Source organism: Aotus nancymaae, unplaced genomic scaffold (genome assembly GCF_030222135.1).
Source record: "Aotus nancymaae isolate 86718 unplaced genomic scaffold, 86718_ANA_hifiasm-v0.15.2.pri h1tg000039l, whole genome shotgun sequence".
In the NCBI taxonomy this organism is placed as follows: domain Eukaryota; kingdom Metazoa; phylum Chordata; class Mammalia; order Primates; family Aotidae; genus Aotus; species Aotus nancymaae.
Genome location: NW_026988453.1, coordinates 6480149 through 6503117, shown reverse-complemented (window position 1 = coordinate 6503117; position 22969 = coordinate 6480149). Strand labels below are relative to the sequence as shown.

Genomic DNA, 22969 nt, shown 5'->3' with positions numbered 1-22969 from the left:
TACTCCAGCCTGGGCAACAGAGCAAAACCTTGTCTCAATAAACAAATAAATAAATAAATAGCCAAAGGAAAGAACATAGGTCATTTAATCCAAAACTCTAATTCTTTTTTTTTTTTTTTTTTTTTTTTTTTTGAGACAGAATGTTGCTTTGCTGCCCAGGCTGGAGTACAGTGGCTTGATCTTGGCTGCTGCAAACTCCACCTCCTGGGTTCAAGTGATTCTCCTGCCTCAGCCTCCTGAGTATCTGGGATTATAGGCGAGCACCACCACACCTGGCTAAGTTTTGTATTTTTAGTAGAAATGAGGTTTCGCCATGTTGGTCAGGCTGGTCTCGAACTCCTGACCTCAAATGACCCATCTACCTAGGCCTCCCAAAGTGCTGGGATTATAGGCATGAGCCACTGCACTCAGCCAACCCCCTTATTTTCAAGACAGAAAGCAGAAGGACTTGTCCAAACTCACACAGCTAATGAGGAAGTACCAGGACCATAACCCATACATTCTTCCCCCAAGTCCAGAACTCTTTCTCTTGCACCCATCTTTGTTGGGCCAGGGATGCCATGTTGGCCTGGAAGCCAGGACCTGAGTCCACACCTTCCTTACCAAAGGCTCCTTACAGGAGTCAGGCCTGCAGAAGGGTGTTTCTTCCTCCTGAGACTTGCTTGTTGCAGCACCAAGGACTCCCCCGCCCAAAACTCCTTATCAGGAGCCAGCATGGGCTCTTCATCTGCAGTGCAGGGCCTTGTCTACACTCTCTGGGGAGGTGCATTATCATTCAAAAACAGCTGACTAATCACAGGTCTCCCAAACTGGCACTGCTTACCAAGTGGAGAAGATGCAAGCAGAACAGACCATCCGATGCCTAGTCCCTGAACATGGGAAAGCCACCAACTGCAGCTCTTCAAGTTCAGGCCAGAGCCCCTGTACCTCCAGGCAGCCAAGGGGTATGCTCCAGTTCTACCGAAATTGGTTCACATCTAAAAAGAGAACATCTTGCTTGATCACAGAACCTTCTCATGTAAATTGAGGGACTACTAGTTTACCAAGAGCCGAAAGTGGCCCCACACTGAACCTGCCTTGCTGTGGCTTCCCTGACTTGAAGACACAGAAGTTGGTAAAGCGTCTCCTCAGTCTCCAGATAGCCTTCCCTAAATTTCAGGCTTTCCACTAAGCAAGGAAATAACTTTCATGAGTGAGGTCTTTTAGGAATCAGGAAGACAGATGCTGACCTTGTACAAAACACTCAAAAGAAGGTAGGTAAAAATTCCTCAACCCTAACTAACCCTGGCCTTACATCCAAAAAATAGGTCCTTTTCAACAAGTGTCTAGGACATTTATTTCAGAAGCTACAAATAAAAATGAGACTACTTTCAATAACAGCCCCTTGATACAATGAGTCTATGAGTCTTAACCAAATTCTATTTATTTTATTTTATTTTATTTTATTTTGAGGCAGAATCCCACTCTGTCGCCCAGGCTGGAGTGCAGTGGCACGATCTCGGCTCACTGCAACCTCCACTCTGGGTCAAGCGATTCTTCTGTCTCAGCCTCCCAAGTAGCTAGGACTACAGGTGAGTGCCACTGCACCTGGCTAAGTTTTATATTTTTAGTAGAGATGGCATTTCATCATATTGGCCAGGCTGGTCTTGAACTCCTGACCTCATGATCCGCCTGCTTCGGTCTCCCAAAGTGCTGGGATTACAGGCGTGAGCCACCACGCCTGGTCAACTAAATTCTATTTATGATACAGATGACCTGGCCTCCCCTCACTCCATCCCTGGCTCCCCTACCCTCCTCGCTCAATACAGGCGTAGTTCACACAGCCTCCCTGGGCTACCTCCAACCTAGCACACCTAGGGAAAACTATATGTTGATAAAGGTCATGGAGGTATGAAATGAAGTTGGGGGAGTTGTCACAGTGTGTGAAGCAACATGTATAAAATTTAGTTTAAACACGGCTCACCTACAGCCAAGAAAAAAGTAAACCAGGTCAAAAGGTACTTGGCCTCAGCGGGAACTGCTGAGTCTGTGTCAAAACCTCATGGAAAGAACTCGAAATCGTCAGAGAGGAGAAAAGCTGTTATTTCCTTGCATGTACCCAAACGGAGTTAGAAATTGATAACAAACTTTTGGCTCTCACTCCAGTGTTTGCTACCAGAAGTAGTTGCTCTTGACCGGGTGTGGTGGCTAATGCTTGTAATCCCAGCACTTTGGGAGACTAAGGTGGGTGAATCATCTGAGGTTGGGAGTTCAAGACTAGCCTGACCAACATGGAGAAACCTGTCTCTACTAAAAATACAAAAAATTAGCCAGGTGTGGTGGCACGTGCCCATAATCCCAGCTACTTGGGAGGCTGAGGCAGGAGAATCGCTTGAACCTGGGAGTCGGAGGCTGCAGTGAGCAAAGATCGCACCATTGCACTCCAACCTGAGCGACAGAGCGAGATGCCATCTCAAAAAAATAAAAAGAAGTAGCTGCTCTTTAGCTAACTTGTGGCATTGGCATTCACCTCCAGCACACGGATCCTGAGGCCTAACTGCTCTTGTCTAAGAAGACAAGTATGGTGGGTAGCAAATGGCAGCCCCAGAGATGACTAGAGAGCCTTTAATGGGAATTGCAAACAATCCTGCCTTAGCCTGGGAAGGAGTTCATTTCCCGCTGCTTACCAACCCCTGGTCTGTGAGACAGGCTGTGTCTTAATCATTTTTAACATATTCAGTGCCTAGCACTTACTGACATACCTGCTTGCTAAATGAGTGAATGAATGAATGAGTAAATGACAGAAACGAAGGACTACCAAAAACAGGATGCATAAGATGGTGATCTGGCTAAACTAGGGAATGTTCAGACTAGAACCCTGTTACTTCTAGCATCTTCAAGGGAAATTAGAATCGGCATTAAAGGTGGAAGTAGATGGCCAGGTGCGGTGGCTCACACCTGTAATCCCAGCACTTTGGGAGGCTGAGGTGAACGTATCACAAGGTCAAGAGATCAAGACCACCCTGGCCAACATAGTGAAACCCCGTCTCTACTAAAAATGCAAAAATTAGCTGGGTGTTGTGGCACGTGCCTGTAGTCCCAGCTACTCCGGAGGCAGAGGCAAGAGAATTGCTTGAACCCGGGAGGTAGAGGTTGCAATGAGCCGAGATCACGCCACTGCACTCCAGCCTGGCGACAGAGTGAAACTCTGTCTCAAAAAAAGGTGGAAGTAGGCTAGGCTCGCACCTGTAATCCCAGCACTTGGGGAGGCAGAGATGGAAGGATTGCTTAAGCTCAGGAATTTGAGACCAGCCTGGGCAACATGGCAAAACCCAGTCCCTACAAAAAATATAAAAATAACCGGGCGTGGTGGCACACGCCTGCAGTTTCAGCTACTCAAGGCAGAGGTGGGAGAATTATTTAAGCCCAGGAAGCAGAGTTTGCAATGAGCTGAGATTGCACCACTGCACTCTAGCCTGAGCAACAGAATGAGACCATCTCAAAAAAAAAAAAAGGAGGGAAGTAAGGAGCTACTTTCCAGGGGAAGAGGGGATGCTTGGAAATGGCCCCACCACACAACCAGATTTTTCTTTTATACCACCCACATGCTGTAGATTGTCTGAGTGCAACTGAGGAGAAATACTATGAAACACAAAGAAAGGATCTGGATCTGAAAGGGAAATGCAAATGTGAAATGTGGGAATTTTATCTTCTCTATACCACACACGTTTGTCCTGCTACATTTTTATTAAAGTAACAAAAAGGTGTACATTTGTCCATAAGCTGTACATTCTTCCATATAAAAACACTATCATACAATTAGTAACCTTTGTTTTTTCTGTCAGAATAGCTTACAAACATACTATTATTTATTTTTACTTAATAGGAGAGACAGGCCTGCTCAACAGTCCAGCTCGGGGGGTTTGTTATTTTTAAAGTGAACATCAAAAAGAAGAGAAGCGAGACAAGATTAAGCATGACACCATGAGGCTGCTTCTGAAAAGGCAGGGACCTGTTTGCAGACGAGATGCGAGAACACGACCTGCAGTGATTCACAGCTTTGTTTCAACCCACAAGCCAGCAATGAGCTCTTGGTTCTGTGGGCCCAAAGTTAACTTTAAAGCAATAAAGGCTGGAAGCAGGGTCTGGGAAGGCAACACAAAACTGTGGGGAGTTGAAAAGGAGGCAGAACTGCCAGGAATGGTGAGAGAGAGTGTTTGGTACATAGCACCTTTGAGTCAAAATTGAGCAGTTTAGAAATCCAGGAAAGGGGACTGGCTGTGGGGAAGGGAGCCTGGGTGTAGCGGAAGAGGGGGGAAGATTCCTCACTAAGGGGCAACAGCAGGAGGGTAGCCATCCTGGCCAGATGCTCTAGCCCTGTCCTTCTTAAGGTGATTCAGTTTGGGTAACTCGAGGTCTTCTGAGGACCCCTCATCAATGTCACTGAGAAATTGAAGGAAGGGAGTTTCTTCCCAGTGTAGCTTTCCACTTTTCTCCAACCCACAACAGTAAATATTGCACAAGTCTATGACAGATTTGGATTGTACTGAAAGAGACAACCTTTCCCACAGGTGCTCTGAGCACCAGGGAGAAAAAACAGTGCCCAAGGTTTGTCTTTCATTTAGTGTCAGCCCTACAAGAATACCAAGTAGTCTTGCAGAGCACGGGGCACTCTCCCATTCAGCCAAGGAATACATGCAAGGCTGACCAGCCAGCCATCATCCCAAGGAGAGCAGGAGAGATGGTTCCCTAAGCCCACCAGGGCATCAGGAGGTTCTGAGAGCCAGTTTTCCTCCAGACCCTCCTGTGACCCAGGGGGCATATTGCACAGTGACTGAGAACTCTTGTCCGAGAAAAGAGGGTAGCTCCATGACCCAACCAGAAGGGAAGGGAAGGTGAGGGTTAGAGGAGAGTTGTGCTTTTGGAAAGAAGGCAGTAATGAAGGACCTGGAGTTCCCTGTAGCTTTTGGGCCACCTCTCAAAGGGATCATGGCAGCAGCATCAACACTTTCACGTGGTTCCAAAAAGAAGAGTTTTGGCCAAAAAACATCCCCCCAGTGGATACTCTTTGGATCCCAAAATTCCATTGCAAATCACCCCCAAATTATTCGCCACACATACACACAGAGCAGCACTAGCAAAGCTAAGGTTTTGTGCAGAGTTCCTTCCATCCCAACCCCAATAACCTCCAGTTCCTTCCTCTCCCTCAGAGAAAACAAAAAAACAAACCAAAAAAAAAAACAAAACACCCAAGCTTTAGATTCCTGGCTGGGAAGCAAGATCTACAGGCCCCTGAGGGTAGGATTAGAAACAAGTCAAGATTTCAAGAAAAGCTGTTTAGGACGGTAGGAATCAAGAGAGACCTTTTCACTCTCTGCCCAGGACCTCATTAGAAAAATAAAAGAGAAGATTAGGCAACGAAGTATTATTTAAGTCTAGGCATGAATGCCCCTGAGTAAGAGAGGAGCCGGGAATGCAGGTGTCTGGCTGGGGGAGACAGAGAGTTCTGAACTTGGCCTCTCTTCCTCCCCTAGGGCAAATCCCGACCTCTCAGTTCACAGTTGCTAACCTTGCTTGCTCCCGCTCACATCTTCTGGGGTGCTAGCCAAACGTCTCCTACCTCACCGTGGCTAGGTTTACCCCCTAAGAGCTCCCTCCCCTACAGGCAGACACTGGCTCACAGACTCAAGCACACAACACTTCTCTCTAAAGGCACCTGGGGAGGCTACTTTCAAGCAGCTCCCTTGAAGGATTTCTTTTCTTAAAAAACATCTTTTGGTTTTTTTTCTCTTTTCTTAAAAAAAAAATAATATATATATATAAATAGCTCTTCATTTAAAAATACAGTTCCCCAGGTTGAGGTATGTGGTGGCTTGTTGTCACGGCAGCATGAGCACGGCGGCGCCCAGGGTGGGGGCACGGAGGGGCCTAGCTGGAGACCGCTGTCAGGTAGCTCTTGGGGGGGCTGCTCCGGCCCAGCAGCACTTGGTTCTTGCAGGTGAGGAGCCCACAGGAGGCGGCAACGGGGGCCTCCTCGTACAAGACGCAGATGGAGCCATCCTCCCCAATGCGGTAGGACACCTCATAGGGGTCCACCCACAGGGTCAGCTCGCTGGGCAGCAGCTGGTGCAGCTGGGGCTGGCTGAGTCCGATCTGGCTGGCCACCCTGCTGATGATGGGGTCCATCTTGTGGTTGATGCGAATGCAGCGGTAACCGGAGCCCTTGGCTGGCTTTTCAGGAAACCAGTGGTGTTTGTAGTGCTCTGTGGAGACAGGACGGGGGAGATGCCCTGGTTAGAGCAGCTGGGCCACGGACGCTCCCACAGGGCGGGGAGGAGGGTCAAAGGACAGGAGGAGAGGAAGGGCCCGGTGACTTTAAGTAAGGGAGGTGGACTCTCCTCAGTTCCAGGACCCTCTTGTCACTTAGCAGAGAAAATTTTATGGATTTTATGGGAGCTGGAGAGACCGGCTTTTGCTTCCAGGATAAGATGTGTGTGTGTGTGTGTGTGTGTGTGTGTGTGTGTGTGTGTGTGTGTGTGTGTGTGTCTGTGTGCGTGTATTGGGAGGGGATTCCAGAGCTCTGGGGTACTCTCTAGTGGCCACTGTATTGCTTTTGGCACACCGTCAGTTTCAGGGGGGAAGGGTGTGACGGGCTGGCATGCCTAGGCAGGGCCTCTGGAGACCTGTGAGCTGAAGTTTCAGGGCCAGGAAGACTGCCGCTGCCAACATTGTTGGGTCCACAGCAAGTCATTGGGCCTCACACCCTGTGCTCCCTCTGCCTCCTTTAGAAGAGTCAGAGAACCTTCCTTAGCAGTGCCTAAGGGAGTGAAAACTGCGTTGTTTTGATGAAACATCTGTTTCTCTCAGAAGGCAGGGTCTCTGTGGGTGCGTTCCGAGATGGCTATCGCTTCCCCAAACTGCCAGCAACCAGCTAGAAACAGCTGGGAGAGAGGTCTCGCTCCCCAGCGGCGAGAGGGCTGCTTATCTCTTCTCCACCTCCCGACTCGAAGGCCCTCCTGGCAGGGTCACCAGCTACCAGGCTCTCCTCCCTACCACAATAGGTGGCAGATGGCTAAGGGGGACCAAAGAGAACACAAAGGGGACCCAGATTCCAACTTGAAGCGAGTCAGCAACCAGTGGACTGCCCCAGACACAGCGCACCCCGATCGGCAGGAAGAGCCACGCTGGGTCTCCAAGTTGCTGAAAAGGCTCAACTGCACCTTCTTTCCTCATCGGGACCCCTCGGCCGGCCGGGCGACCCGCAACAACACCCATCGAGGGTCTTCAGATCTCGAGGGTCCAGCGAGGGAGACGAGCCCGTAATCAGACCGGGGCATAAGCTGGGGACTCGGGCTGGCACTCCAGGACTAGGGTCTGCGCCCCCGAGGGCGTGGAGGGGCGCGACCCATCAGAACCGCCGCGGGCAGAGACCTGAGCACACAGCTGGGGAGGAGGACCCAGGAAACAGGGAACTGCGGGCCGCCCCAGGGAGCAACAGAGTCCCTAAGCTGCTCCAGTGGGCGACCCTGCCGCAGGAGTAGAGGGAAGACGGCCCTGGCAGGGAGGGCGCCAACCCTCGGTGGCGCCAGGCCCTCGGCGCGCGCTCACCTGTGAGTGCCTCCTGGAGCGCCCCGCTGAAGACCTTAAGCCTCTGTTCGCTCACGCAGCCCCGGGTCCTCAGGAGGCTGGAGAGGAAGCCCACTGCGGCGGCGATCTCCGGGAGCATGTTGGTTCCCTTCCCGTGGCTCATGTCGCGCGCGGCTCGGGCGCCGTGAGAGGTCTCGCGTGGGAAGTGTGGGTCCACAAGCCAGCACTCGCTGGCCGCTGCTCGGGCTCTGCCGGGACTTACCCCGGGCCGCGCTTTTCAGGCTGTCGGAGAAGGTGGGGACGGCCGCCGGCGGCGCTCATTGGCCACGGTCGGCGGATGGGGGCGGGGTCCGGAGCCTCCCCGCCCCGCCCCGCGCACCGACGCTGGTCCCCCACGCCCGCCACGCCCGCCGCGCCCGCCCCCGCCGTCGCAGCCTCGGTGATACTGAGGTCATCGCTCGTTGACGTCAGTGCTAGGAACCCGCGCCCGGCTGAGCATTGCGAGGCGTGGGGAGAAAGCGAGGGCCGGGGAGGGGGCCGAGCGCTCTGGGCGGAGGGAGGCGGATCCCGAGTGCTCCGCGCGGGGCAGGCCCGGGCCTCGCCTCTCCGCCCATCTTTAAGGCTCGGGTTAGAAGCCACCTCCTCCGAGAAGCCTTCGATGACACCACCCCTCCCAAAGTTTCCCCTTTCTGATTCCCACAGCATTTTCCAACCATACCCGATCAGAACCACTCACCAGGACCTGTGGTCACCGCTTGACGGCTTTGCTTCCTCTCTTAACTAGACGAAGTGGGTTCCTCTTGGCTCTTTGGAAAGGGAGGCTGTCTTCTATTTATTTCCGTAGTAATCCCACCTCCCACAACAAGTTCCACCGTCTACAGCAATGCCTTTTCTCTTGCCTAGAAACACTCACGTCTAACTTTTCTGGTGGGTAGGGGCAGGAGGTGTGTTGCAAGCCTTTTGTCTTCTCAACTTATTTTTCTAGTTCTCACTTTCCTTAGGTGCCGATTTTTTTGAATTCGTAGTCTGCTCGCAACTGTATATATTCTTCCATCCTCTCCCTCCTTTCCCCCAGCCGTCTTCCTTTCTCATTGTGGATTGGAACTTCTCGGGAAAGAATTTGGCCTCAGTGTCCCTCTGCTACACTCAGGGCCTGCCACCATCACGGGCACTAGGTAGATGTCTGTTGAATGTGAATAACTTCTACCCAACACCCCAGAGCCTCGCCCAGGGTCTGGCATACAGATGCCCAATGTTTGTAAAGTGACTCACACCCAATGGCCTCTGTAAATTCCCATTTTCCTTGAACTCTGGACCCTCTGACCACCTTCTGGAAGCAGTGTCCCTGTCCTTTTTCCTTGTGCCCCAGGCTTCTCCAACCCCCTTGCCTTGCTGTGCTGGCCCTGGATCCCTTCCTGCCCCGTTCCCCACACTATGTCTCCTCAGTCCTCCCTTTTCTCTAGGCTGCCTTTCCTTGGAGAGGTCCCATGCATGAAGTCTGTCTTGATGTAACTGTTTCACAATGACTTTTCTCATCTGCACAGTCCTTCCATCCTGCTCTTGTTTGCACCGGCTCTGTCCTCTCCCTTGGATGTCCAGCCTCACATTGACACGTCAATGTCAGCCGAAGCCAGCTCCCTCCTGATCTCCATTTCTGTCAGCGATACCATCATTTCCCAGCCTCTCCTTGTACTTTGCTCCCCAGATCCAGTCCCCGAATTGGTTGCTTCTTTCTATCTAGATTGTTGCAGTGGATTCCATCCAGTCCCATCCCCAGGCCACCCTTCCCGCTGTGGGTGGAGTTCTCTTCCTAAAATACTCCATTCACTAGCTCTTCTCTTGCTCAGGTCCTTCTGAAACACCCCCCCCACCACCACCCATTTGTCTACTAAATCAAATCCAGACTCCTTTGCCTAATGGTTAAGACCGTTCATCATTTAACCCCATCTGCCTTTTTAGGTTTCTGCTACTTTGTGCTCCAAGGTCACTCTTCTCACTGTCCTCTAAGTATCACGGCAAATCTACAGCCTGGATCCCTCAACGGTTTGCCCATGATCCCCATCTCTTCCCTGTAACGTGGTCCCCATTCCACACATGCCTGAACATGCATGACCCTGCTGCCCCCTGGCTCATGGCCTTATCTCCTGCATACATCATTGTCTCCACCACGCACCCCTGCCGTGCCCCACCTCACTCTCCCACACCACCGAAGGCACAGTGTAATCTTGGTCTTCCGCCTTGAAAATCTATGCTGACCATTCTCTCGCGGCTGAGTTAAGGTCATCCATACCATACATTGGGCGTCATAATCTATCATTTGGTAGTGTTAGTGATCTTTTTAGAGACTCAGCCAGACTTTGCAAGTTACTTGAAAACAGATTACTATGCTCACCTGTCCCACATTTTTGGGACAATACAGAATTCAAATATTCTGCTCTACTGCTTCATATAACAAATCAAAAAGCCCTGGAATTCTAAGATTTGGCATTAAACACATATAGACGGCCTCTTCACCGGCTTCTCCCCAGATGCTGGATCAGGCCAGATGAGGTAATGGTCTCATTCCTGACCTCAGGTGATCCACCGGCCTTGGCCTGCCAAACTGCTGGGATTACAGGCATGAGCCACTGTGTCCGGCCTTCCTCTTTTCTTTCTATACACAAGCCTGGGGAGAGGAAGCTTAATTTATCTCATCATTCAAAGTTTCCAAGTCAATATACAGTGCAGCTGGGCGCAGTGGCTCACACCTGTAATCCCAGGACTTTGGGAGGCTGAGGCAGCTTGATCACTTGAGGACAGGAATTCAAGACCAGCCTGGCCAACACAGTGAAACCCCATCTCTACTAAAAATACAAAAATTAGCTGGGCATGGTGGCACGTGCCTGTAGTCCCAGCTATTCCAGAGGCTGAGGCAGGTGAATTGCTTGAACCTGGGAGGCAGAGGTTGCAGTGAGCCAAGATCATGACACTGTACTCCAGCCTGGGCGACAGAGCAAGATTCCATCTCAAAAAGTAAAAAATTAAAAAATAATAAATTAAAATATATATATACAGTGTAATTGTACCCTGCTCTGGATTTAGGTTCTCAATCAATTTCTGGACAAATACGTTAAAGTAGTCCCAATTGTTTCTGAAATTTCCTGAAACTGCTCTTAAATTGCTAGGACCAGAATCCTTAGACGCTCTAAAAGTCAAGATGTCACCCCTGCTTTTTTCTTTGCATGTTGCCCGTTGCCTCCCATTCCTTGGTATAACCAAAGTGCTGTTAGAGCAGCACGATAAGGAGAGTGGGTCACACTCTCCCTCCCCACCTTCCTGCTTCTCTTCCTCCCTTCCTGCCCTTCCTCCTTCTCCTCTTCCTCCTCATTCTCCTCTTCCTCCCTCCACTCCCACCCCAAGGGTCTTGGATTGAATTTTGAACTTTAAATGTTGACGTGTGCTGACCAGCGACTTCACCCATTGAAGAGGGGGATGGGGTGGTGGGAGTGAGGGTGGACTTCATTTATGCCTCATCGGGACCAGAACTTCTGTGCCATGTGACCTCAGACCTATTGGTTCCTCTGGTCCTGGTTGCTCATCTTGCCCACTTGCACGGCCCACCTGTGTGACCCACTCAGGAGTGACTCACCAGCTCTCTTCAGGCCATATTCCCACTCAGAAGTGGGTCCCAATCCTCAGGCCTCCGTGCTGGCCTGCTCTCCATTTCCAGCTCTGAATGGTTGCAAATGATTTTTTTTTTTTTTTTTTTTTTTTTTTTTGAGATGGAGTTTTCGCTCTATCACCAGGCTGGAGTGCAGTGGCGCCATCTCAGCTCACTGCAACCTCTGAGTCCCTGGTTCAAGCGATTCTCCTGCCTCAGCCCCCACCGCGTAGCTAGGATTACAGGCATGTGCCACCACGTCCAGCTAATTTTTGTGTTTTCAGTAGAGATGGGGTTTCACGATGTTGGCCAGGATGGTCTCCATCTCCTGACCTTATGATCCTCCTGCCTTGGCCTCCCAAAGTGCTGGGATTACAGGCATGAGCCACCGCGCCTGGCGGTTGCAAGTGATTTCTGTCTTTCCCAGAACTGTTGGGCCTATGGAGACTTGGCTTGGTTGCCTCAAGTTTCTGAGCATAAGTAGAAACCTGAGGTTGAGTGAGGTAGGCAGAGGCTGGGCTGATATTCTTGGAGAATAAGCAGGTCATTTCTACACTATGCAGCGTGTATTTGTTGTCGGTCTGTGTGTGTGTGTCAGTGTAGTTAGGTATTAGTATACATATTTGAGTGAACATACATACTTAGATTGCACGTGGGCTGTGATGTTTGTGGGTGGGAGGGGATATGGGTATGTGTTAGCCATGTTAATATGCACATATAATGGTATCTGTTGAAGAAGGTCGTCTTGAGAAATGTGGGCATCAGGGCAGAGGGTACGTTTTGGTGGAGTATGTCTGAATGTAGCTGGTGAGAATGCTAATTTGATAATTCCTCTTTACAGACCTCATTGGTGACAGCTTTACTTTGCTGCCAGAGCTGATAAGAAACATCACCCAGGGAAGACCAGCTGCCTCTTCCTCATTTCCTAATCAGGGTGGAGATACTGCTAAATATATCATAACTCTTTGCAGGCATTTCTGGGTAATGATCAGGACATGTTTGTGGGTTCCCTATCATTTTCTCACAAAGTTGAACCTTTCAAGGTCAGTTCCAGGCCAGCCAGTCTGGGAATTATTCTTTAGAACAGAACAGAGTTTAAGAAGAGGAGAAAATGATATTGTTTCTAAAACGTGCTAATGAGAACTACAGGAAGGTGGGGATGCTAGCTATTTTTAATATTTCTGGTTTGAACCCCTTCCTCCACCCCAGAATGGACTGAGAGTAGGGACAGAAATAGATAATGCAAAGATGATTAGGGTTGAGGGTAAGCGGAAAACTACCCACGTAGACTAAAGGAAGGCTTACTAACATATAAATAAGCAAACGGCTTTCTAATCTGCATGTAACTACAAGTTTCACAGTCCTGAGGACACTTTTTGAGAACGGACTTTTTGAGACCCTATTGAAGGCTGAAGGAGAGGCTGGAAGCTAAAGAGTAACCCATTCCACCACTTGCTCTAAAGATAGAAGCAGCAGAAAAAGATTGAATTGTACAAAAACACTTAAATTAGACAGCAGAAGAATTTCCTGATACAAAGTGAATGTCTAAGATGTGTTAAACAAGATGTCTGCTCCAGCCAGGACTCAGACACTCCTGGGTAGAGGACGTCTTCACAGTCTGGGATGAAAGTGGACATAGAGTGGTGGAGTGAAGGCTGCAGGCCCCTCCCCAGGGTGGCATCTAACCTCAGAGGTATCAGGACCTCAGACTCTACCCACATGATTTCCAGCTGATGGGCAGAAATAGCCGTGGCAGGTGCATTCTCCACGTGCTGCTACCAACATGGGAGCTCACCAAACACCCAGTGGCCAAAAGAACCAGGGTGTCTCTAAGCCTGGTTGGAAGCTTAGAGGCTTGGGAGGGTCCTGGTTCTTTACAGTGCAGTGCCTGGATTTCTTCTCAGTTTACTCAACCCTCTGTCTTGAATCCCATCTGTACAACTCAAAAGTCACGAATTGGAACCCCCAAGGCAGAGCTGACCATAGATATAAATGGTTCTGTCTGTGTAGTGTTTAAGCACTTAAAAAATTACTTGTGGGCCAGGTGCAGTGGCTCATGCCTGTAATCCCAGCACTTTGGGAGGCCAAGGCTGGGAGTTCAAGACCAGCCTGCCCAAGATGGTGAATCCCCGTCTCTACTAAAAATACAAAAATCAGCTGGGTGTGGTGGCAGGTGCCTGTAATCCCAGCTAATCGGGAGGCTGAGGCAGGAGAATCGCATCAACCTAGGAGGCAGAATTTGCAATGCACTATGATCGCGCCACTGTACTCCTGGGCAACAGAGCGAGACTTCGTCTCAAAAAAAAAAAATTAGTTGTAAACATTTAATAATTAGGAAGTGTCAAAATAAAAATATCTAGAATTTCTCTGTAAAAACCAGAGTATCTGTTAACACTGATCCCACACTTCTCTTTGGCAATGACTGACCCATAAGACAGGGAGTACACCCTCTAGTTCACCACAGTCTCCACCATGACCTACTGCATCCCTGCTGAGACAAAGTGGTACTTGCCATGTATTAAAGATGAATGCCGTTTTTAAATAATTGTACTTAATCCTCATTTGCATTACCTGCCTTGATTCTGGAGTATTTGAATTTGCATCTCCTGATAAAGAATAAATCTCAAAATCATCATCTCTAACTCCACCTTTATTACAGAGCTTCCAATTTATTTATTTCGCAATTGAGAGCTGGACACCTTCGAAGCATTTTTCTGGTATTTCAGCCTCAATATGTAACAGATCAAAGATACTTTCTTCCTTCTTCCTAGCTTCTTAGTTCTTTCTCTCTATATATAGCATTACCCTTCTTTTCCTGCTTTAAAAACCTTCAATAGCTTCCCATTGCCTATAGTACTAATTAAAAATCTCTCATCTGACATTCAAATGCCTGCATACCAAGGGACCCTAGGACACCAATTTAAATCACCCAGGAAGTTCGATAAAAATTCAGATCATGCAGCCTCTCCCTGAGAGTCTGGACCCCACCTCAAACTACTGAATCAGTATATTAGAGGTAATTTATAGGAAGCACCTAGCATAGTACCTAAATATCACAGATGCTCAGCAAACCGCATCTCATAATTGCCAACTGTCAGCAGGGTTTTCAGAAATCATCTACACAAAAATTTTAATTTTTCAGATGAAGAAGAGGAAGCCATGAGATGAAAAAGAGGTGTCCAAAGTCATGCAGCTACTCGGTGGCAGGGTTCAGACTAGAACCTACACCTCCCGCCCCGTCTAGGGCTCTTTCCATCAGGCCAGACTCCCATCCTGTGACATTGGCTTTATTCACGTATTTACTTACTCAAGGAATATTTATTGGGTTCCCCTGTAATCCCAGCACCTTGGGAGGCCAAGGTAGGAGATAATCACTTAAGCCCAGGAGTTCGAGACCAGATGGGGCGACATAGGGAGATCCCATCTCTACACATAATAAAATAAATTTAAAAATTAGTAGGACATGGGGTGGCACACACCTGTAGCCCTTACTACTCAGAAAGTATCCATCTTGCCTCCTCAGATAAGCGAGCTGACTTAGTGAGTGTTAGCTATGCACCAAGCGTTGGTCTACGCATTCCACACATAAGTATCTCACTTAATTCTCATAGCATTTTGAGGTAGGGACTGTTGTTACACAGATCATGTGCATATCAGGGGCTGTGCTGTTTGCGGGGGTAAAGGGTATGAAGTGGTTGGCACAGACACCAAGCATGCATGCTGAAGGTAAAGGGAGGAGTCAGGAAGAGGGACTTCATTGGCATGGAAACCTCAGCAAGTGACACAGGAGGTAGCATGTGCTTTTCAGAGCAGAGAAGCCGGGTGCCTTCGATCCTAACACCACTGGTATCAAGCTCTACAGGGTCTCAGAAATCTCCTTCAGGATTCCCCAGCCTCTGGAAGTTCAAACTTCAGAAACCCACCCTAGGAGTCAAAGGGCCCGGCCCTGTGAACGTTTGTCTGATATGCTGCCTATTACTGGTCCATTCAGCCAGACTTCTTCCCATTTGAACTAGGAGTGAAATAATGATGAAATCACCCTTACTGCCCCCCACCCCCAACCTGCAGAAGTCTTCCTAGAAAAGCATCCAGCTGTTTTTCACTGTAATTCCCATCAGGCAGAAAGCCCCAGAACACAGGACAGCGAAATGTTCACCAGACCCAGGGAGTGGGGCCTCCCTGGACCCTCCTTGCCCCTCTCCCACTCCCAGTTGTCCAACCCCATGTCTAGGAACCTCTCTGGGTCCTCTGGCCCCGGTGGTGGGTCCTCTGCTCTGCTCCCAATCCTCCCCTTCCGTCTAAGAACACTCTCCAGGCTCCCAGCTGTGAGTGACTCGTCAGATACTGCAGCATAGGGTGTTCCTGGATGGAGACAAGGTAAGGGGATGAGGAATGGTGACAGGATATAAGAAATTCAGAGAGCAGGAGAAATCGGAGAAGGCAGCAAGCTCATTGCCCTTCCTCCCAGCTCGGAGGCTAGATCTTTAGACAATATCTGTAAATAACATCAGAGTGACCTCTGGTACTGTATTTGAACCGTGACGTTCTACTCCCCAAATAGAACTTGACTTTCTGATCCAGGCATTCCCTGGGCCCAGGGGAGTAGCAAGAACCTATCTCTCCCACTTAGGGTATTCTAGAGCCAGGACCCAGGGCATGGGGACCCCCCTCCCCTACCCAGCTCACACATCTATGAATCTGTGAGGTTGTACTGAAGGTATAGTTTTGTGTGACCTTTGCAACACGTCCATGTCCCTGGAGCACCCAGGGTCCCTGTTTTCAACAGTTTATAAGACAGACAAGTAGTGCTGGGTTTTCTCCCTGAAAATAGGCAGAGATTCTGATGCCCAGGGAACACCAGAGGGGGTTCAAATGTCATCTAGGTTCAAGTTCCACAGAAATTCAACCACTCACTCCTCTGTGGTTTGGGTCTCCCAGAAGGGCCTTGGAAGTGTGTGCAGTGGGCAGCTGCTGTGGGAGGTGGCTGAGAATAGGGAGGGTGGAGAACACAGCCAGGGCCATGCAAATTCTGTCCTGTTAGAGTGTGTCTCCCCGCCACCCTCCCTCCGTTTCTCCCACCCTCTCGCCCTTTCTGCTCCCATAATCCCTCCTCCCTCCACAGAGCAGTGGGGTAACTGATGGGTCTGCCATCTGCTGCCTCCCCTCACGCTCCAAGCACGCTGCGCAGGAGTAATCTAAATGACTTGGGTAACCGAGATAAGATCCTTGCTGCTATTAAACATTGACAGGCCTCAGCGTGGTGAGAGTGCTCAGTTGCAGAGAAACTCCTGGACTAGCCCATGGGGAGGCAGGGAGACCACGGCAGCTGGGCCATTAAAAATGAATGGAAACCAACGCTTCTAGGGGCTGTGCCTCTTAAAGTGGCAGTTCTCCTGTTGGCTGTGGGAGAGGCCAGGAGGATTCAGAAGAGGCCAGCAGGCCCAGGCCCTACCCAGTATGCAAAGTCTCAGCTATTTGTGCCCTTCACATTCTGTTAGCTGGGTGGAAAAAGCATGGGTTCTGGAATCAGGCAGACTCGAATTTGACTCTCAGCTTGACCCTATAGTATGGCTTTAGGCACCCTGAACCTCAGTTTGTTCATCTGTAAAATGGGCTTAATACTTACTCAAAAGGTTATGAGAATGAAGTGAAATAATATAAGTTGTCTAGTGCGGCATTTGGTCTATTAGAAATAACTACTTAAGGCTGGGCATGGTGACTCATGCCTGTAATCCCAGGACTCTGGGAGGCTGAGGCTGAGGCTCAGGCGTTTGCGACCAGCCTGGGCAACATGGTGTTACAAAAGTTAGCTAAGTGTAGTGGTGTGTGCCTATAGTTCCAGCTACTCAGGAGGCCGAGATGAGAGGATCACTTGAGTCTGGGAGACGGAGGTTGCAGTGAGCTGAGATCACACCACTGCACTTCAGCCTGGGCAACAGCGCCAGACTTTGTCTCAAAAATAAATAAATTAATAAATAATAATAATAATAACTTACAAGTTAGTCCCCCCAGCCAGGTGCAATGGCTTACACCTATAGTCCCAGCTACTCAGGAGGCTGAGGTGAGAGGATCCCTTGAGGCCAGGAGTTCGAGGCTACGGTGCATTATTATTGCATCTGTGAATAGTCATTTTACTTCAGCTTGGGCAACGTAGTGAAACCAAATCTTAAAACAAAACAAACAAAAAATATTAGTCCCCTTCTCCCTTGCCTCTACTTCTCCTGGAACGGGGTGAGTTTCTTCCCAGACTCAAGTCTCCCTAGGAAGACCTTTCTGGCCCGGTAGGATCTTTTCCCTGTTCTGCTCCCTCCCACAGCTTCCAGAGACCCTAATCTCCTTGTCTGCTCCCTCGCCTGCCTTCCTCTGCTAGACTGGAAGCTCCTGGAAACAGATATCTTGGCACCATTGATTTTCCAGTATTGGGTCAATGTCCATTGTACACCAGCTGCTTGGAGAATGTTGAATTGAACTAAACTGACAAAAGCCTTTAAAAAGATGTATATGAGACCAACAAGTGGAAGGCAAATGACAGGAGATGGAAGGAATTAGGGTAATTTGGCTCCGAGAAGATCATCCAGGCTGTCCAAGCTCACAGCTATCTTAGCTATGGTTAGGCTGACATCCTCACTTTATAATGAAGGGGACTGAGGCCCAGAGAGTTGGTGGCTGAGGCAGAGAGCTCACCGGGCTCCTGACTTCTGGCATCATGCTGGAGAGCTGGGGCTGGGACTGACAGGCTCTGTTCCTCTCCGCTGTAAGCAGGACAGGGTGACCCTCCCAGGCCAGGTGTCTGGAGAGGTTCTGTGTCGTACTCCCAGTCCCCAGCGGCAGTGCAGGGTGCGCCTAAACCCAGAAAGCTCTTGTGACTTTGAGGCCAGCGCCACTGTCCTCAGGGCACCTGGAATTTCCTGTTAGCAGGCTGGATGTGCACTTGACTCTGCAGATTCTGGCACTAGCAATAGTGCCACATACTTCCTTGACTCTGATAGGTCAAGCATTAAGAGGGAGTGCTTTTGAAGAGGGAAGAAGATGAGCCACGTCTGACAGGGCCAGCCCTTTCCCTGCAGTGCCTGTTCCAAATAACCCACTGATTCAACCTGTCATTAAGTCATCCTGCTATTATGGACTCTGAACTGGTCTTCCATGGAAGCACCTTGCAGCTTCCTCAGTGGAACGGCCCAGGGCAAAGATGGAAGGGATCCTTCTCAGTATGGCAGGAGGTGGGAGACCCTTCCCAGGGTCCCAGTTGGCTTCTCTGATAAGATCTTTATAGCCTATTCTGTTGGATCATCATGAAGATTAAATAACACAATAAATGGGAAAGTTCTGGGATATAATACAGTTATAATAACCATATGGCAGGATAGGGACTGAATAAGTCAAGTCAGGGACATCGTGGCCAGGCGGGTTTCTTAGTTTGAAAGGTTCTCAGACCTTCCACTTCCTAATACTCCCAAGTGGCTCTCATCACCCTATTGCTGTTGATCAAGGGCTCCTGTGGTTTTCATAGTCCACAGGTAGGAACTGAGCATTCTCCTCTCACTGAACCTGGAGTTCAGAGGTCAGGAGAAACATAGTATATTATATATAACGTTATATATATTATATATTGATCACACCTATCATCCCAGCACTTTGGGAGGCTGAGGTGAGTAGGTGGCTTGAGCCCAGGAGTTTGAGACCAGCCCAGGCAACATGGTGAGACCACTTCTCTTAAAAAATAAAAGAAAAGAAAAGAAAAAGAAAGACACAAAGGTGTCAGAATCAGGGAGAGAATTTCTTTTCATAGTAGTAGAGAAATTAAACTAGGAGGACTCTTAAAAGTCTTTTCTTACAATAACAATTTTAAGCCCTGAGTGTTTGGCCCCTAGTAACTCATTATTCAAAAACAATCCTGTGTGATAGATATCATGTAGCTTCCTCTTTATGGATGAGGAAACTGAAGCATAGTGAATATTAGGTAACTTGTGGAAGATAAGATTTGAACTCAAGTGGTCTGGTACAGCAGCTGGAACCTCCGACCACCCATCAGGCAATTCTGCCTCTGTTAGACGAAGACCACTCTGGGGAGCTTCCTGGGGGAGGAGGAACTCTTGTTACAATAATCAATAATGAATCCAACTTCCAAGGAGATTTCTCTGGACCTTTGGAAGGAGATTCAATAGCCCTTCTCCATCCCACTTCTAGCTCTGCTTGCTAAGTCAGGGATAAAGCTACCCTGATCTTCTGGAACCCTCTGCTCTCTGGGGCAGGAGGGCATTTGTTTGGCCAGGATTTCCCAGCTCGGAGGCTCACTGGCCCCAGCAACGTGGGTGGCCCACTGGACGCGGGCTGTGCCAGTTGGCTTTCAGGTGAGAAGCTGCTGGGCGTGCTTGCTCTCCACCACACCTCTGCAAGGTGAGCCTGGGACTGGGAGGGACGTGGGAACTTTATGACTGTCCCTCTCCTTCTCCACAAATCATTGTCTAAAAGGCTTCCCAGGGCTTGACTCTGCTTGGTTCTCTGAGCTCCTGTAGGCAGCTGCCTTTTAGTTCACTATTGTATCCCAGTGAATCCAAAATTAGCTTGATTCACAAGAGAAAATGAACACAAAACCCCTTGATAGCCAAAGACTGATTGTCTACAAAGTCTTACGTGGTAGAAATAAGGCTTTGCCCCAAGGAGCCATCTGGCTGTGTGCCCTCTCCCACACACACACTTCCATTTGGCACACTTATTGCTGTCCTGTGCTGTGAGGGAACAAACAGGTACTGGCCATGGATCCACTGCAGAGGAACCAGCTTACACTCCCACGGTGCTAGGAAGCAGGCAGAGCAGGTAAGACAAACACGAACAGTGGAAAAAGAGGGAGGAAACATTCCACGCCTCTCAAGCAACAGGCGCATTTCCCTGTGCTGTAGGCTAAGTAAGTACTCCCGAGGAGACAGGATGGGGTGGACTCGGAGGCCCAGGGAGGCAAGACTTAGTTTGGGGTTTTCAGGAAGGCAGGGCCACTTGTAGAGATGGCAGCTGGTGGTGACCTGGGGTCTGTGGAGGTGGCAGGCAGAAGTAGCAACTCGTGTGTCCATGGTGGTACCGTTTACGATGCGCCTTCACGACCACATCTCATCTGACCCTGACAGTCACTCTGTAAGCAGTTAGCCACTGTTGTCTTTCAGACGAAAACAATGAGGCTTAGAGGGGTTTCTGAGTAGCTGTGAACTCAGAACTTCACACTCCCGATCTTTTCCTTGGCCTGCAGTTTGCCTGGCAAAGTCACAGGAAATATCTCCATGGCGCTGCATCAGCCCTCACAGGGCAGGAAACCTTGATTTCTACAGAGGCTGTTTCCTCCCAGCCTTGCGCAAGGCCCACTGCAGAGACAAAGTGATGTGGCAAAAAGTGTGAATGCAGGAGCCAAACTGGTAAGACCCAGTGGCCAGGACCTGGCATGGTGGCGCACGCCTGTAATCCCAGCACTTTGGGAGGCCAAGGAGGGCAGATCACGAGGTCAAGAGATCGAGACCATCCTGACCAACATGGTGAAACCCTGTCTCTACTAAAAATACAAAAATTAGCTGGGCGTGGTGGCACACACCTGTAGTCCCAGCTACTCGGGAGGCTGAGGCAGGAGAATCCCTTGAACCCGGGAGGCGGAGGTTGCAGTGAGCCAAGATTGTGCTTAGACGACAGAGCAAGACTCCATCTCAAAAAAAAAAAAAAGACTCAGTGACAGGGCCGCTGCAGTCACCCCACTGAGGGTGAACGGGTGTGGCTCAGTGGCAGGCAGAGTCTGGTCCCCACAGGGAGGAGGAGAGAGGCTGCGGGCAGCCCAGGGGCTGCCCCTCTGTGCCCAGGGGAGTGGGCGGAAGCCTGAAGGGACTGTGCTGAGGTCTCTGGTCATCAGAGGTAAGGGGGAGGTAAAGCAAGAGTCTCTTATTTTTAAACCAATCAATGAGAGGACAGCTGTTGTTTGTTTCCATGAGCTCAGCAGAAGAGGAAATGGTTTGCCTGTGGGGTGAGGGAGGAAGAGAGGGCAGGGTTTAGGTTAGTGCTCTGGCTGTGAGGAAGTGGAACTTGAAACCCAGGGACTTCCCTTTTAGGCAGAATGTTTGCTTTCCCACCAGGAAGAGTGGCTGGGCTCTCTGCTGAGGCTCTCAGAGTTCTCCCAGCCTTGGGAACTCTGAGTAAACCCAGTCAGCACAATGTCATCCTGTGGGGACTGGCATTACCTTGTGTCTGTGTGTGGCGACAGTGGCCATCCTTTGGTCTGCACAGTGCAGGGCCAATCCCCTCCTTTCCTCCTGTCCTCCTGCCTTCCTCAACCCCTCTGTCTCGGAGGACAGAACCTGCTTCCCCAAATTCTATTGGGGCCACTTTTTCAGGCCTCCATCCCTGGGATTTGCTGGTAGAAGAAAAAGAATCAGTGTGGACTGAGCTCCTACGATGTGCCCTTCCTGGGTCTGGCAAGGGAATCACAGGATGAATGAATAAGGCATATTCCCTGCCCTGAGGAGGTGTCCACAGGGAAGTTGGAATTAAGCCACCTCCAGAATTCTGAAGTCAAGGGAACACTGTCAACAGAGCTGTGAACAAAATGCTTAAAGCCATGAAAATCTACAGAAAGACTAAAAGGGGTGGCGTGGGGTAGGAGCTGGTGCTGAGGATGAGAAGGAGAACTGATAGGTGGGGGCTGTTTTCAAAGTATTTTCACAAATATTTATTCTCTCGACTCTCACAATAAATAAGCCAGCCAGAAAGTCCTCTCTCCATTTCAGTGATAAGGAAATTGAGGCTCAGAAGGGCTGAGTGGCCCAGGGCAGGGCAGAGCTGGGGTGGAAGCCTCGGTCCTATGCTTCTATGCTCATTCCTTTTTCTTCCAGGCCAGGCTGGGGTCAGGATGGTGGAGGAGGTGCTGGAGTTGATGAGGTACCAGAGTGAGTGACCTCAAAGAAAGGTGAGAGGCAGGGGACTTCCAAAGGCAAACGTTGAACACCTGGTGACTCCGGCTAACTCTCCATGTGGTGTCCAAGAGGACTTTTATGACATTACTACCACTGCTAATAGTCATAAAAGTTACTATTTAATGTGTTTATGTTCCGGGTGTGCAAATATTGTGGAAGAAGTGAACATATGTGCAGAATGCTTGATAAATGTATCTCTTTTCATCCTCAAAAGAACAATATAGGCCAGGCACAGTGGCTCATGCCAATAATTCCAGCACTTTGGGAGGCTGGGGTAGATGGATTGGTTGAGCTCAGGAGTTTGAGACCAGCCTGGGCAACATGGCAAAACCCCGTCTCTACAAAAAATACCAAAAAAAATCAGCCAGGCATGGTGGTGCATGCCTGCGGTCCCAGCTACTCCAGAGGTTGCGGTGGGAGAATCGCTTGAGCCCAGGAGGTCAAGACTGCAGTGAGCTATGGTCATGCCACTGCACTGCAGCCTGGGTGGGGTGATAAGAATGAGACCCTGCCTCAAACAACAACAACGAATCAGTATGATTAATACTTTTACTTCCATTTTCCAAACAAGGAAACTGAGGCTCCGAGAAGTCAGGAACTTGCCAGAAGACCTACCAGCAAGGGGCAGAGCTAAAGTCCCATCTGACCCCAAAGCCCACAGCCATAACCACCATGCAGCACCGTCCAGGCAGAAACACAAACACTGCCCCATTGTTTTCATTCTTCAACACCTTTGGTATCTTCCAGTCCCAGGACACTGGCTCCTGAGGAAGGAAGGCCCCTCCAGCAGCCTTTAAAATTCCCAGGCATAAAACCATGT

The 22969-nt window shown here is 49.6% G+C and overlaps 1 protein-coding gene and 1 long non-coding RNA gene across 3 annotated transcripts; one reads left to right on the top strand and one right to left on the bottom strand.

The window, feature by feature from the left end:
• Positions 1–3703: 3703 nt before the first annotated feature.
• BTG2 (BTG anti-proliferation factor 2) lies at positions 3704–7829 on the bottom strand. The gene is made up of 2 exons (XM_021677293.2): positions 7588–7829; positions 3704–6242 (listed from the first exon to the last, which is right to left on the bottom strand). Exons 1-2 carry the CDS (start codon positions 7727–7729, stop codon positions 5908–5910), a joined length of 477 nt encoding a protein of 158 aa, XP_021532968.2. The 5' UTR covers positions 7730–7829; the 3' UTR covers positions 3704–5907.
• A 12621-nt stretch (positions 7830–20450) lies between these two features.
• Positions 20451–22362, top strand: LOC105722007 (uncharacterized). Of its 2 annotated transcripts, none has more exons than XR_001108460.2 (3): positions 20451–20610; positions 21571–21871; positions 22069–22362. It is a non-coding gene; the product is annotated as an uncharacterized LOC105722007 (long non-coding RNA). The 2 variants fall into 2 exon arrangements; XR_010336477.1 differs by lacking the exon at positions 20451–20610 and adding an exon at positions 21280–21410 and having other exon boundaries at positions 21571–21832.
• Positions 22363–22969: the final 607 nt, after the last annotated feature.

Excerpts from the sequence above, each read along its gene's own strand:
- BTG2 (XM_021677293.2), bottom strand. The coding sequence starts at position 7,729 with ATGAGCCACGGGAAGGGAACCAACATGCTCCCGGAGATCGCCGCCGCA. Across the intron at positions 6,243-7,587 it reads GCTCCAGGAGGCACTCACAG|AGCACTACAAACACCACTGG; the intron begins GTGAGCGCGCGC and ends CTGTCTCCACAG.